Genomic DNA, 15,230 nt, shown 5'->3' on the forward strand with positions numbered 1-15,230 from the left:
CATCTTGAAAAATCAGTCTACTACCATAAATATTGAATCCATGCCTGTGCTCTTGGCAACCTTAATAAAAAGTCCATAATAAATCCTTCGATACGGAGTTCGGTACGGTAATGGCATGTGCAACCCCAAATTAGTAGAATGTCCCTTGGAAGATTGGAACTTGCTATAATGCTTTATAAGGTAAGGCTACACCTTCCTCATCCTTGGCCAAAAGTATCGGGAGCTTATCGCTTCATAATTTTCGTCTCGCCCAAAGTGTCCCTCTAAGGTTCTCCTATGAAGATCTCGGATCACCCTCTCCAGGATGGAGCTGTATGGTAAACACAATTGGTTGCCTCGTATAAGATAATCATCGAATATGTGGTACTCTCCATCCCCAGGTTGACTCTTACAATTCTCCTAAATGGCTCCAAAGTCCAAATCCTCCTTGTAGTCCCCTCTTATGCGCTCAAAACAATCTAACTCAAGGGCCAACGTCTTAAGGAGTGCCACCCTTCGGCTTAGGGAATCCGCTACTTTGTTTTGTTGTCCGGCCTTGTGAAGAAGTTTGTAAGGAAATTTATCCACAAATGTAGGTCATCTTGCATGCATGGAGCTTCTAAGTTGCTTTTGGCTCCCCGAGTGCTTATGAGCTTGGTGATCGGTGTATAGGATGAACTTTTTGCCCATAAGGTAGTGTTTCCACATCTTTAGAGCACAAACTACCGCATATAATTCTTTGTCATAGGTGGCCCATTTATATATTGACTCGCACAACTTCTCACTAAAGTATGCTATAGGCCTCATTTCTTGCATCAATACTCCTCCAACCCCAACTTCACTTGCGTCGCACTCAGCCTCAAACAGTTTGTCAAAATTTGGAAAAACTAACACTAGAGCCATGCTTAGTTTCTCCTTGATCAAAGCGAGCTGCTTTTTTTTCGGCATCCCCTTTGAATCCACTCCCTTTCTTTAAGAATTCAGTCAAGGGTGCTACAATGACACTAAAATTTCGGATGAAACGCCTGTAGAATTTTGCTAGCCCATGAAAACTACGAATATCCCCCACATTTTTCAGGGCCGGCCATTCCCGGACAGCTCTAACTTTCTCTTTATCCACCCGGATTCCGTCTCCACTTACTACGTACCTAATGAAGATCAAACTTTCCATCAAGAAGTCACACTTCTTTGCATTAGTGTATAGTTGAAGCTTCCTCAACAAATCTAGCACCACTCTCAAGTGCTCCACACGATCCTCCAATGTTTAACTATGAATAGAATGTCATCAAAGTAAATCACCATAAATTTCCCAATCACGAGACGAATCACTTGGTTCATTAGCCTCATAAACATACTTGGAGCATTAGTCATCCCGAACGGCATCACTAACCATTCATATAGCTCGTCCCTGGTCTTAAAGGCGGTCTTCCACTCATCACTAGCCCTAATACGGATCTGATGGTAGCCACTCCTCAAATCAATCTTCGAAAAAACCTTAGAATCGCTGAGTTGATCAAGCATGTCGTCAAGTCTAGGAATAGGGAACTTGTACCGGATTGTGATCTTGTTGATGGCCCGACTATCGACACACATGCGCCAAGAGCCATCCTTCTTTGGTGTGAGTAAGGCTGGAACCGCACAAGGACTCATGCTTCCTTACATATCCCATCTTCACAAGCTCTTCCACCTTTTCTCTCATACTTCACTTTTCTTAGGGCTTATCCGATAATGAGGAAGACTCGGTAGGCTAGTGTTGGTTGCCCTAGTTCGTAAGCACTAGGTCGATTTGATGATCAATGCCTCGAATGGGTCCTAAACCTTTAGGAAACTCCTTATGTATCACATCAGATATTCCTACAAATAAATACACATAAGCACTATATAAAGGATTAGAGCATCTCCAAGAGACTCTTAGTGAACTCTCTAAAAATAATATAAATAATTGACTCTTAGTGATTTAAGAGTGACTAAGACATATCATCTCCAACAATACTCTTATATTCACTCGTTATTTATTATTTTATTATTAAAATTATTAATTATTGTTCTATCTACCAATAGTGAAAGGAGGGAGACTCGTTAATAATAAATTATTAATAAAAAATGAGTTAAGAGTCACTAAGAGATGGAGAAAGGCTCTCTATTAATAGAGAGGATGGAGATGCTCTTAGTGATTTGAGGAGCCACTAAGAGGCTGTTTGAGCTCATTTTTAATTCTCTCTCCTCAAATTTTAACTTAAGAGCCAAACTAAGAGGCCATTGGAGATGCTCTTATCAGACTCAACTATGTTAAAATAAGCATTTTTATACAAAAATAAAAACACGTGTTCATTTATAGTTAGAACATACTTAACCTTGCTTAGGTTGGAATAAAATTTACCTTACCCCTCGTAACACTTATTTTCTCATATCTCTCCTTTTCATGTGCCCTTCTTATTTTGGAACTTTCAATTTTGTCCTTTTTTTCACTCCCATCTCGTTCATTGGTCGGATGTTTAAAAATTCTCTCAATTTTTTTTATGACTAAGGCCCTGTTCTTTTTTACGGAAATTAAGTCAACCGAACTTAACTGAATGCTACTGAACTGAACTTAATAATAATGATAATATTAGACTTTAAAAATAGCAATAATTAAAATAAATAGGCTTATAATAATGGTTCTAATAATAATAACAACAATAATAATAATAAAGCATCTAATTTAATATTCACAATATCAAATAAAAATAAGTCTAATTTAAACTAAAAATACAAATTACATGCAAATAGAAATTTACATACAATTTAAAGCATATAATTTCATAAGATTGTGCATGCTTGGGATACCAACTATGCAACATGGTCCAAATGTTAATGGAATGGTAGATTTAAATATGTTTAATATAAATCGTAAAGACGTGTTAGCAGTGCAAAATGGAGCGTGATGTTATGCCTCACCACGTGGTGAGGCGTGTTGCTTATATGCCTCGCCATATGGTGAGACGTATCAGCCATATGCTACACCACGTGGTGAGACATATAAGCAACACGCCTCACCACGTGGTGAGGCATATTAGCCAGGGGCAGAGCCAAGGGGGGTAGGGGAGGGTCTCCCGACCCTCCGACCTTCCGGAACACCCTTGATGTACAGTGGTTCAGTCCCGAGCAGTCTCCAAAATAGTTAAAATTAGTACTTATAATGTAGAATGTGATTATATGACATAAAATTAAGTTTGCATAGTTGGTTGTAGTGATAATTAAAGGAATCTCTACATTCAATTGGTCTTATGTTTGAATCTCCCTTTCTTCACTTTTTATCTCATTTTAATTTTTTCCCTTAAACCTCGTTCTCCTTTAAAAATATTAAGTATCATTTTTAATCATTATTAACCTCATTCTCCTTTATTATTTTTAATTGTATTTTTTTAGTTACAAAATTCATGACCGAGAAGACAATTTGATGAATAATTTCTCCAATTGACCAAACTTGTCAACGTTAGGGATAAAATTGTTCTTGACTGCCAACGTTAAGGGTAAAATTGCACCATTTTATACGTTAGGGGTAAAATTGTTCTTAAGTGTAAACATTAGAGTATTTCACCTTATCCTTACTTTATATTGAATCTCGGTTGTTTTGTACCTTAAAGTTTCCAATTATGATTAAATTTACCTTCATATTATCAAAAATTTCAAAATTTTGATTTGACTACTATGAATCAAAGCCTTAAATCGTTATTAAGGAAAAAAAATCTTTATTAATGGAGCCCCTCCGGACCTTGAGCTCTTGCTCCGCCACTGATATTAGCCACATGTCCGCGTTCCGAAAAGAGAAAAAAAAATCAATTTTGTTTTTCCAAAACAATAAAAGGCAGTTTCGTCATTTTCCTAGACTAAATGTGGAACCTAGGCTAACTATAACCACGCCCAAGAAACTAATAAATTATTAAATTGTAATCAGTATTAAACATAAGAATATATTTAACAATGATTTTCATTCTCCGCGGCGGAATGTACAACAGAGAAATAGCGAACGGGGAATCATGTCATCATTTATTCGCCGTCGTTGTGTTGCTCACAAAAACATTTCACTGTCATTGTTCCTCTCGCCTCCAAAAAAACAGACATCTCTTCCACCCGTAATATCCCGACGGAGATTCCCCGTTTAATTATAAATGAATTGAAAAATATATACTTAAAATGTAGATATAAAGATTCGAACCTCTAACCAATTGAAACACCCTATTCTATATTTCTTGCCGACTATTCACTAATTAAGTAACAAATATTAAAAAATTTAAATACTAGAATTTTTACCCAATTAATAAAACTAGAGAATCTTATTCTTTTGTTAACCATTCCATTCATTCACGATTATCTCACCCACTCCTCCACTCCATCGCCGCCAACCTCCACCTCGACCTCGCACCGCACACCGCCGTTCGAATCTCACGGCGCCGGAAACAGGAAGCGGTTTCTCGACCGCCGCCTCCGCCTCTCGATCTCCACCTCTTCTTCTGCACAAAATCTAAAGGTTTTGTTATCTGTGGTTATCGTTAACTTAATAAAGCTATGGATAATAATTTATGTTAACTCTGTGTGTGAGTCTTTTACTGTTATTTGGCATGGTTTTAATGGGGGCAAAGCTGTTAATGTGGGTATGGTATGAGCTTTCTTCATCATCTTCTTGTCTTTTATATATTTTAATGGTTTAATGCTGTTGTTGTCAACAGTATTATGTCGCCACACTAACCTCATTAATATAGTCTCCGGAACCGGTAATTATAAGATTCGAGTCGCCACCAACCCGACTGATCTATTACGCGAAAGAATAAACCCAACAAATTTTTACCCACCCCATTACCTACCTACCGGCCATTTCTCTGTCATCTCTCTGCTTCTTACGTCCCTTCTACGCCACTAATCACTATCCTCAAAATCTAGGTCTATTTACCGTCTTAATGGAACCGTCTTCTCCTCTTTCGACCGGAGCTGGACCTGGAGCTAGACGACCTAAGCTTAACAATATGGAAATTCACCCTCCAGTGGTCGAAGACTTTGAAATTCAACCTCCGGTCGCCGAAGACCCAACATCTTCAACACTCTGGGACTGGGGCGATCTTTTTGATTTCAATGTGGAGGATCATTTCCCGATATCTTTTGATTCCGTTGAAACTCTAACTACTGACCTCCCTCCTCCGATAAATCCCACCGAGACAGATGAGGTTCCAGAGAAAATCAGGAAGCGTGATCCGAGGTTGACTTGCTCCAATTTTTTGGCGGGACGGGTCCCCTGCGCTTGCCCGGAGCTTGATGAGAAATTAGAGGAAGAGGAACGTCTGCGTGGTAAGAAGCGGGTCCGTACGACTCGGTCCAATTCGGGTGTTACTCGGTGTCAAGTACCTGGGTGCGAGGCTGATATTAGCGAGCTTAAAGGGTATCATAAGAGGCACAAGGTTTGTTTGCGTTGCGCCAATGCAAGTGCTGTTAAATTTGATGGGGAGGACAAGAGATACTGTCAACAGTGTGGCAAGTAGGCTCTTTAGCTTAACTTTTTGCTTGGCATTTTTTTGTTTATCAGTGGATGGTTTATTTTACTTCCATTTAAGCAGGTTTCACTTGTTGCCCGATTTTGACGAAGGAAAACGCAGTTGTAGAAGAAAATTAGAGCGACACAATGATAGACGGCGAAGAAAGCCGCATGATTCCAAGGTTGAAATTGATAAGGAACTGCAAGTGGAGCTGCAGAGTGAAGATACCACGAATGATGGCGAAGCTGCAAAAGGTTTCCAGGAGTTGAAACTAATTTAATCTGCTTCAATATAAATGGTCCTTGGTTAGTGACATAACATGATTTCTTCTTTCATTTTCAGATTGTGAGATAGTTGAGAAAGAAGCATTTGTTGAATCTGAAGATGGAAACGTTTCCACACTTCAATCGGCTCCCAATTCCCAGAATCCCAATAGCGACAGTGGGCTTTCTGTTGGAAATCAGAACGATGGAGGAAAAGGTGATTCTAAATTATCGCGTTCCCCTTCTAATTGTGACAACAAGAGCTCCTATTCATCTCTGGTGGGTCTCCATTGGCTTACTCTGTACTTTACTTTATGCATTGCACTTATATTTTGCTTTTTCTTTTATGAAGTTATTGGATCTTCAATAAATGAAATTTTGTTATAGTGTCCAACAGGCCGGATCTCATTCAAGCTTTATGACTGGAATCCAGCAGAATTTCCTAGAAGGCTTCGACATCAAGTACTTTAAAGAATTACTGTTACAGTTTAGTATTTAAAGGTGTATATTTGTAGATGGTTAGAGATGTTAGGATTGGTTGACACATGGTTATCTGTATTTACAGATTTTCCAATGGTTGGCCAGCATGCCAGTTGAGCTTGAGGGATATATACGCCCTGGTTGTACAATCTTGACTGCATTTCTTGCCATGCCAACATTTATGTGGGGAAAGGTAATAATTCTGACATATGACATCTATGCAACTGCAGGATGAATGAATTTAGCGCGGTTGTTTAAATTTACCATCTTGTTATGCTTATGAATCTGAGATTGTTGAACTTGCTAAATGAGGTTACTAATTCATAACAACTATATTTTTGTAGTTTTCCCTACTCAACGAGTTGTGACTGACTATCTTGAGTTTAATAGGGTTTGTGTGCATATGCAAGTATGAAAGCAATTAAATTTTGCGGAAAACCCATAATCTTTGAGTTAGAATACTTGTCAGATGTATAATAAATCTATGCTTTTCATTTTAGACCTTTGTTCAGCTATCTCATTTGAAAATTGTCATTCTGAGTATTTTTCTGCTCAATTTCTCAACAAAGATCTAAAATGAAAAAAAATTATGTTCCAATTCTTTTGATACAAGTAAATAATAATTTGATATTAGCATTTATAAATCCCATAATTTCATTTTAATAAACCTGATTTAATATATGAAAATAAATTTGAAGTTGGAGTGACATATAAACAAATAGTAGTTTGGTGCAGTGAATATTCATTTAAATTCATTGACAACTATGCAACTGTATCTAGAACACTATTGCATTAGTTCTAATAGGCAATGTATGCTGTCCGTTTTTCAGGAAAGTTATTACTGTTGATGCATGGCTACTTATCATTTTGTATCATAATTTCATACGGCGTTTTTAAGATACTAATTTGACAGCTGTTATTTGTCCTTATTTACAAATTTGTTGTCAGTTTTTGGAATTATCTACATCATTTAACTTCAAGCTTTTGTTTTAACAGTTATTAGAAGAATCTGAATTATATGTGCATGATTTTGTCGTTGTACCTGGAAAGATGTTGTCCAAGAGGGGCCCCATGCTTGTTTATTTGAATGACATGGTCTTCCATGTCTTGAAAGGTTAGATAATATTGCCCTCATTGCTGCACTTGCTTTAAAGTAGCTCTTCCACATTTGGCTCTGCATCTCATGTGTTTTTAGATGAGTAGCTACTTTTAGGTGCTCTGTAATAATATATATTACTGTCATAGAAAACTTGCCTCTTAGAGCAACTCTAATGGTTGTATCAAGGACCGATTTGCAATTTGTAAAACTTGTTGGAGTCTCCTACCATTAGAGGGAAACAATTGGAAGTTGCTGGATCCAAGCAGGTCGTCAGATCGGGCGACTCGCTTGCCTACAAAACTGCCGGAGAAGGGAGCACGCGTAAGCTCGAGCTTCTTTCCAATGCGCACGAGCTGGCAAGCTCTTAGAGGACGTGTGAAGTCCTCAAGAGAAGTAAGGCGCGTCTAGCGTCTTACACTCCTAACCTTTCCATAGATATCTGGGCCCATTTCCGATTCTTCCTATTTGAAGAATAATCTGCAAGATAAATTCATTCTTTTAACCAATAAATATTTGAAAAATCAATTTAAAAAAATTGCGACAGGTCATAAAAAAAATTAAAACCCAAGATTGGCAACGGATATCTTTTTTTTTTTTTTTTTTGCAACTGCCAAAACACTAAATATTTAATTTACATACACATATATGCTAATTCAAACAAAGCATAAAAAATATATGTTCTCTCTCGTTATTTTCCTAGTTTATTTGAAATCTCATATATTGTGTTCTGTTTTTAATTTGAGTTTAATTTTCAATCTATTTTTTTTTATGTATTTATTTTGCATATTCAATTAACTAGTTTATTCAATCACATAAATGTTATTTCATCCAATTACATTGTTAATACAAAAAGGTTAATTGAATAAAAATAATGAAATAAAATGTTATATGATGTGTGGAACCCATCAAGATAGAGGTGTTTGTGGTTAACCACTAGAGAGGACTGTTGTTAGAATGGGGTGGTGTTAGAAAAGCTGAAGTGGCATTTTTGGAGGGTCCAAAATCAATCCACCACTAGAGCTGCTCTTATGGATTTCTAAGAAGTATCTCGTAGGGGAGAGAATACAGAATACATTTTCAGAAAAATTCTGAAGTGAAGAGTGCTTGCCATGACCATCTTTTTTTTCCTTTTGTTATTTAACGAGTTAAGCACCTGTTGTGGAATTTATGCTACTTGAACTATTTGTGGTCACTTACCTACTCATGTATTATGTGTTTATTTCCCTTTTGTATGATCTATTTGCAAATTCTTTTTGCTTAGCATTTACTTCTATATCCAATTAGATGGAAATGCAGTGAATAAAGTTAACAGGGAAGGATGGGCCCCAAGACTTCACTATGTCCATCCTACATGCTTTGAAGCTGGGAAGCCCATAGAGTTTGTTGCTTGTGGAACTAATCTGTTGCAACCCAAATTTAGGTACGATATTAGTTCGTCTGAACTGAGTAGGCCTAAATTTTTATTTTATATCTCACATTTGATAAGTTTTGCTATTTGTCCAAATGATTCATTATCTTTTTGTTTAATTTTTAGTTCAAGCAATATTGTGAATGATGAAATGGAACTTTTTGGGGCATTATATGCCCTATAATGCTACTCCTTTGTGGTTCAATATGTCGCCAAGTGTGTTCAGTGAATCAGTCTACATGCATTATAATCTCTATTTATTTAGACTCCAGGATTAGCAGTTATTATTAACCTCAGTTTGTTAGATGGCCTGTTTGCCTGTATTATAGTGTTCTATTGATTGTAACATTCATTGAAGGAAAGAAAGTGGTGTTTCCATAATAACTTCATTGAATCAATACTGAAGTCAGATGATGATGGATAAAAGTGAGGGAATTGTATCACTTGTTGCTTCTAAAAGAACATAAAGTTTTCTTATAGCTTCTTAAAATTAGCTTATTGGGAACAGTATTTTCCCCACAGTGCTGTTCTCTTTTGAGCTTATTTAAACGAAGCATCTCTCTCTCTCTCCCCACCACCCCACCCTGACATGATTAGATGTGGGTTTTTTTTTAGTTGCTTTCAAAAAAATACACATCACATGTACTGCCCCTTTAGACGAAGAAATTGATGCTGTTCTCTAGTTAGTAATCCAGGGCTGGAATAACATTTGTATCTTATGCTTGTTAGTGGTAAGTGGTAAGCCGTACGGGGTAAGGGACAATGCTAAAAATCCCAACCAAGAGATAAAAAAGAAATCTATCAATGCTCTTCTGCTGTTTGTCTTCTGTTTTGCTTTTGAATGATCAACCAAGAGCAGTCAAAGCTGGTGGTAGTGGTGTACTTTATGGTTCTTAGGTATTGACAGTCTTTAGATGGGAAATTCCAAAGGTTTACGCTGTTTTAGTAGTTGCCTTTAGCTATGATAATGGAAGCATGCTTTCCATGTCAAAAGAAACATGGCAATGGTTTTAGTTGGTAACTCTTAATTTCTGTCAGGATTAGGATTTCTGACAGCGGGAATTAAATAGGATTCAAGGGAAAGAGAAGAACAGGAAAGAAGAGAGAAGCAGAGAATTAGGAAGGAAGAGAAAATAGTTCTTCATTCAATATAATTCTTATGTGTTACCTTACAAAAGAGAGCCTCTAAATAGGAAAAATTACTGCTGATGTGGCAGCAGTTACAGTTCATACAGATGTACTATTTACAGCTGTAGTAACGAACTCCTAAAGGGTAGTAACATTTTCTAAGGAAATAAACAAGCAATTGCCAACTTAAATGTTCAAGCAATTAACCACCACCTAAATAACTCTAATAATCGTGATAATTTCTTTTATAAGTTAACCGTTATCACAAATCATGATTTTGCTTCTATATTTTCCTTGGCTTTCTTGTAATGGCTATACTGGTATTTCATTGCAAACATGAATTAGTGGCTTGCTGTAGTACTCCCTCCATTTTTTATTATACGACGTTTTAGACTTTTTAATTTGTTCATATTTATATGTCGTTTTCTATTACCAATGCACTTTTGACAATGCTTTCTCTAATTTGCCCCTATTTATTGTAAGAGAGAGGTATAGCTATTAATGCAAATAATTTTAATTAAGCCATAAAATTAAGAAGAGAGAGAAGTTTTGCATAGAAAGTAGAGACTTATGAGAGAAGTATTAAGGGTAAACTAGTCATTTTAATAGTCTCATTAATATTGCATTGGTTTTGATGAAAAACCTTAAACGACATAAAAAAGAACGGAGGGAGTATAAAGTAGGAAATCTTGTATGGAGTTGTTGATATGAGTTGTATCATCTGCCTTCAATATATTAATAGGAATGCATTGGAATCTAATGCAGTTCAGAACAAAAGTTGAATAATTGAAATTCTTTAATGTTTCTTCAATTTCGTTTCGTTGCTTAATCTTGCTGCTGTAACTTAGAATTCTATTTATTCTCTTGCATGTCAGTACATGTTATGAAGTTTTTTCCTCTGATAACTTTATATTTTTGCAATATGCTGCTGTATCACTGCTTTGACATGCTTTCTCATTACTTAATCCTGCTGTAACTTATAATTCTCTTTCATTTATTCTTTTGCATGCCGGTACATATAATGAAGTTTTTTCATTTTGATAACTCAATATTCTTGCAATGTGCTCCTGCGTAACTGCTTTAACAACGTTTTGTAATTGTTAATGTGTTGAATTCTTAAACTCTTGCAACATGTTGCATAATAAGTATCTTTTATGCAGGCTTCTGGTGTCATTTTCTGGAAAATATCTTGCGTATGATTATTGTGTAGCATTGCCACATGGTCGCACTGAAGGATGCTCTGACCCCGACCATCAACTCTGCAAGATATCTATACCTCACGTTGAACCCAATCTCTTTGGTCCTGCATTTATTGAGGTAGATCTCAAGCTTCCTCTTCATACATCATTTTACACAATGACTGTAGTTGTTATTTATCTTGCATTTCTTCTTGAACAGATTCTTATGCATCTTTAATTTTATTGTTCTGTGGTGTGGAAGTATAGCTACTGTGCAATACTTCTTGGTTGTTGCTGATAATATTAGCCAATAAGTCTAAAGCTGCAATTAAGTGGTTTTGATTTTGTAAGACACCTGATACCTAGCTATGCAGTTAAAAGTTGACCCACTTGAAATTGTTTTTTTCTTGTGAATTTTTTGTGTAGGTTGAAAATGAGAGTGGCTTATCAAACTTCATTCCCATACTCGTTGGGGACAGAAAAATTTGTTCCGAAATGAAGATAATTCAACAGAGATTTGATGCATCACATTTGTCAAAAGGCTCAGCATGTTATGTTTCTTCGAAACGACAGATGGCATTTTCAGATTTTATTTCAGATGTGGCTTGGTTATTAAAAAGGCCATCACCAGAAAGCTTTCAGCTAATTATGAACTCTTTTCAGATTCAGAGACTCAATTTTCTTTTGGATTTTTTGGTAAAACATGAATCAATTGCGATTTTAGGAGAAGTATTGCTAAATCTGAAAATCATGTTAGATAAAAGGGAGATGAATAGTTCGGCTAATGGTATTGTTGATGCTGAGATAAGAACGTTACTGCAACATGTGGATTCTGCCAATGATATTCTGTGTCAAAAAGTTAAGGAAAGTGACGATTTAGCCTTTGAGTGGCAATGTTCTGTACAGGAAACGGATTCTGGAAGATGCTCTGATACTGACACGCCCACAGATGCTCCATGCACCAGTGAGGTGGGTGTTACTTGTTTGTATTTACAAAAACATTTTAGACTGGTGACTAAGCTCTTAGATGCTATGGGTATTGTCATTATTTTTGTAGTCCGGACATTGTTAGTTATTATTTCGATGCGGTTGGGATTTCTATATCACTATTATTTCTCTTGCAGGATCTGGAGAAAAGCACACCGGGAAGATTGGAAGTTAGAAGCGACAGGGTTCCACTTTTGAATAGAGAAGTTTTTACGAATATGAACCATATCCAGGAAAAGCCAAACAGATCGTGCAGTATAGGTTTTTCAAACAGAGTCTTGAAGTATCGTCCGGTTCTATTTCTAATCGCCACAATTGTTTGCCTTGGAGTATGTGCTACTATTATCCACCCTAATCATGTTAGCAAAATTGCAGCAACTGTCCGCAGATGTTTGAGTACAACAGCCAGATTATAGATGCTAAAAAATGTCTACACTGAATCATCCACAGCCTTTGGATTCTTTTGCCGGACATTCTTTTGTAAACTATACTGTAGATCAACTGAGCTGCCTACCGGCATTATCAAGGGGCTTTGTTTCTGACTTGTCAGTCTTAATATATCTAGGTAGTTCTTTGTACAGCCTTGCTCTCCTCCGTGGTTGGTGGATATGAATGATGCCGCAAAGACAGCTGGTTGCATTCCAGGTGTTTCGGTTGGGAAGAAAAGTTCTTCGTTAGGTACGCTATACTTATCTCTAAGGCTTAGGCTCCTGTATCATCTGTTTTGTTGTGTGTTATGAGAGAAGAATGGGAGTATTGCATGTGCTTAGTGTAAATGAAGATGGAATCATGTTGGAACAAAAAATTGTGTTCTTCAAAAGTTGGATGGTATGAAACCATATCAGCATTAGATAGTTGACCAGTATATGATGTTTTTGGAGGGCAAGTGTATTAACGTTCCGTTTGCTTCGGTTTTTCTTGTTGTTTGATGTTGCTAGTAGCCGATAGATGTTGGCTGATTTTTTGTCCAAAATAGCTATAGACAGTTGTTTCAAACTCCTAATCGAACACTTGATATCTATTTTTTGAATTGAAACAAAGAGCTACAAAAAGAACCCTGTTTGGTTCGGTTATTATTGTTAAACTGTTTATTGTTAACCTTTTGCTATTACTAATAGTTAGTAAATATTAGCGGTTTTTTCTTCCAAATTAGCTATTAGCAATTGTTTCTCGTAACTGAACATTTTATGTACTATATGGAGAAACAAAACGGAGCTAAAGAAAATCAAACGGTCACTAAATCGGTCATAGTATAATTTGAATTAAATTTGGATATTCCCTTGGACTTTAGATATAATATAAATTGAAATGGGCATATTTTGATTTTTTAGCAAGGGATAATGTCCAAATTTTTCCTTGAGAAAGTCTAGATTCACTCTAATGTAATTGATGCAATTTTACGTTGTCAAGTAAGATTATTTTAACTCTTATTTAATAAAAAGCAACTGATCACAGAGATATATGTATACACTTGTATTTTCCTTTTCAAAAAAAGTATCCTGTATTCTACATGTGTTGGATAAGATATATTTAAAATCTAAATATTTCTCGAGTTTAAAAATATTTCATCTTCAAATTTATTCTAAAATTACTACAAATGTAAAATTCATTTTTTAGCATCAACTAATATGCAACTAGCGAGAATTAAATCTGTTCTTTTTTCGAGGTCTGAAATTGGTTTATCTTGCTAACGTTAAATTGTATAATTGCATTATGGTAATTGTTGTCAACATTAAAGTTTTATATACCTCATTCCTATAATGTGCATGGGGTGTTAACGGTTCGAACCAGCCTGAATATGTGCAGGCTCGACTTGCTATTGTCTTGAACCGAACCTTCTCGAGCCGAGTTTTAATCAGTACATGAATAGAATAAGAGACAAAATAAATAAATAAAATAAAGCAGTATAACATACTCATGCCGAGTTTAAAATGTTAAAAAGAAATCGAGTTTAAAGAGTAATAGCTGCTATTGGTGGTTGAAGAAAGCGAAACTCATAGACTGAAGATGACATTATTGCTGGCGCGATTGCCAATAGACAATAGCTGCTAATGCTATTAACGTGAATGACAAAGTAGAGAAAACTTTATCCAAATCGTATTTGGCTTTAATAGCTTGAACCCACAACCTGTTACAATCCATTTAGAGTTTATATTTTGAACTTCAAATTCTTAATTTTTGGATTAACCAAAAGCCTCAAAGCAATTATTATTAAATATTTTTTTTAATTAAAAATTGATAAAATACATATATAGTATGGTAAGTAAAAAATAATTTAACCTGTTCGAAAGCTTTCGAACTGAGATTTATGCCTGCTTTGTTAATTCGAACCCTCTCGAACCGAGTTTTAACATAACTTTAACTTAGGGGTGTTTGGTTGCTACTTTTCATGCTCCTTTTGCATTTTCACTTCAAAAGGAAGAATTTTAGGTGTTTGGTTAGTGACTTCATGTTTGCTTTTTACATCTGAAAAACAGCATTAGGTGTTTGGTTAATGATATCCTGTTTGCCTTTTACACCCGAAAAGCAGCTTTTTACAAAAGCAGGAAATCTCTACTTTTTGGAAAAGCAGTTTTTTTCCAACAGCAAACAGCAAACCGTAACAGCAAACAGTAGGTAAAACAAACGGACCCTTAACCAAGCTCGAATAGTTTAGGAGCTATCATGCTTTAATAAGTCCCTCCCTAGATATGAACTTCTGACCAGTATGAAGTCATTAAATACCTAAAATGGGGTTTGTATCTATGTGGTGAGGGCAAATGACAATTTTTTTTTCATAATCATCGGAATTGGCCTCTTATTATATCTACTATTATCTGTGTGTACTGTAGGTACAAATATAAGTCATAAAATAAGAAAATTTTAAATGTTATCAATATTTTTTGAATATATTCTCAATTCATAATAAAATGATTCCAGCAATGCTCTGGTTCTTTAATCCAAGAAAAAGCCTTAAGTTATGTGGAAAGAATAATAGAAGGAAAAAAAAAGAAAAAAGAAGAATCAATCAATACCAGAAGTATAATGACTAATACAAAAATGAATTCGACCTGAAAATTAATTTATTTTAGAGAGAATTTTAGATTGATTTATCATTTTCTATATTCGGAGTGGCGGTAATGCGAGCCAAATTGACTTCTTCTTAGTAAGGAGTGCTTGGAGAAAGAGTTATATTGATTGTAAGGTGATCCCTGGTGAGAG

General features: G+C 35.8%; 1 protein-coding gene across 1 annotated transcript; it reads left to right on the plus strand.

The window, feature by feature from the left end:
* Window positions 1-4,127: 4,127 nt before the first annotated feature.
* On the plus strand, window positions 4,128-12,958 carry LOC136219869 (squamosa promoter-binding-like protein 7). Its single transcript, XM_066007433.1, has 11 exons — window positions 4,128-4,489; window positions 4,689-5,488; window positions 5,568-5,740; window positions 5,829-6,028; window positions 6,137-6,211; window positions 6,315-6,422; window positions 7,226-7,343; window positions 8,613-8,748; window positions 11,025-11,181; window positions 11,469-12,011; window positions 12,167-12,958. Exons 2-11 carry the CDS (start codon window positions 4,917-4,919, stop codon window positions 12,443-12,445), a joined length of 2,361 nt encoding a protein of 786 aa, XP_065863505.1. The 5' UTR covers window positions 4,128-4,489; window positions 4,689-4,916; the 3' UTR covers window positions 12,446-12,958.
* Window positions 12,959-15,230: the final 2,272 nt, after the last annotated feature.

Source organism: Euphorbia lathyris, chromosome 2 (assembly GCF_963576675.1).
Source record: "Euphorbia lathyris chromosome 2, ddEupLath1.1, whole genome shotgun sequence".
Lineage (NCBI taxonomy): Eukaryota > Viridiplantae > Streptophyta > Magnoliopsida > Malpighiales > Euphorbiaceae > Euphorbia > Euphorbia lathyris.

Bases quoted from the DNA above. Each gene is read 5' to 3' on its own strand.
- LOC136219869 (XM_066007433.1), top strand. From the start codon at position 4,917: ATGGAACCGTCTTCTCCTCTTTCGACCGGAGCTGGACCTGGAGCTAGA. The intron at 5,489-5,567 runs GTAGGCTCTTTA...CCATTTAAGCAG, and splicing joins TACTGTCAACAGTGTGGCAA to GTTTCACTTGTTGCCCGATT. The intron at 7,344-8,612 runs GTTAGATAATAT...ATATCCAATTAG, and splicing joins GGTCTTCCATGTCTTGAAAG to ATGGAAATGCAGTGAATAAA.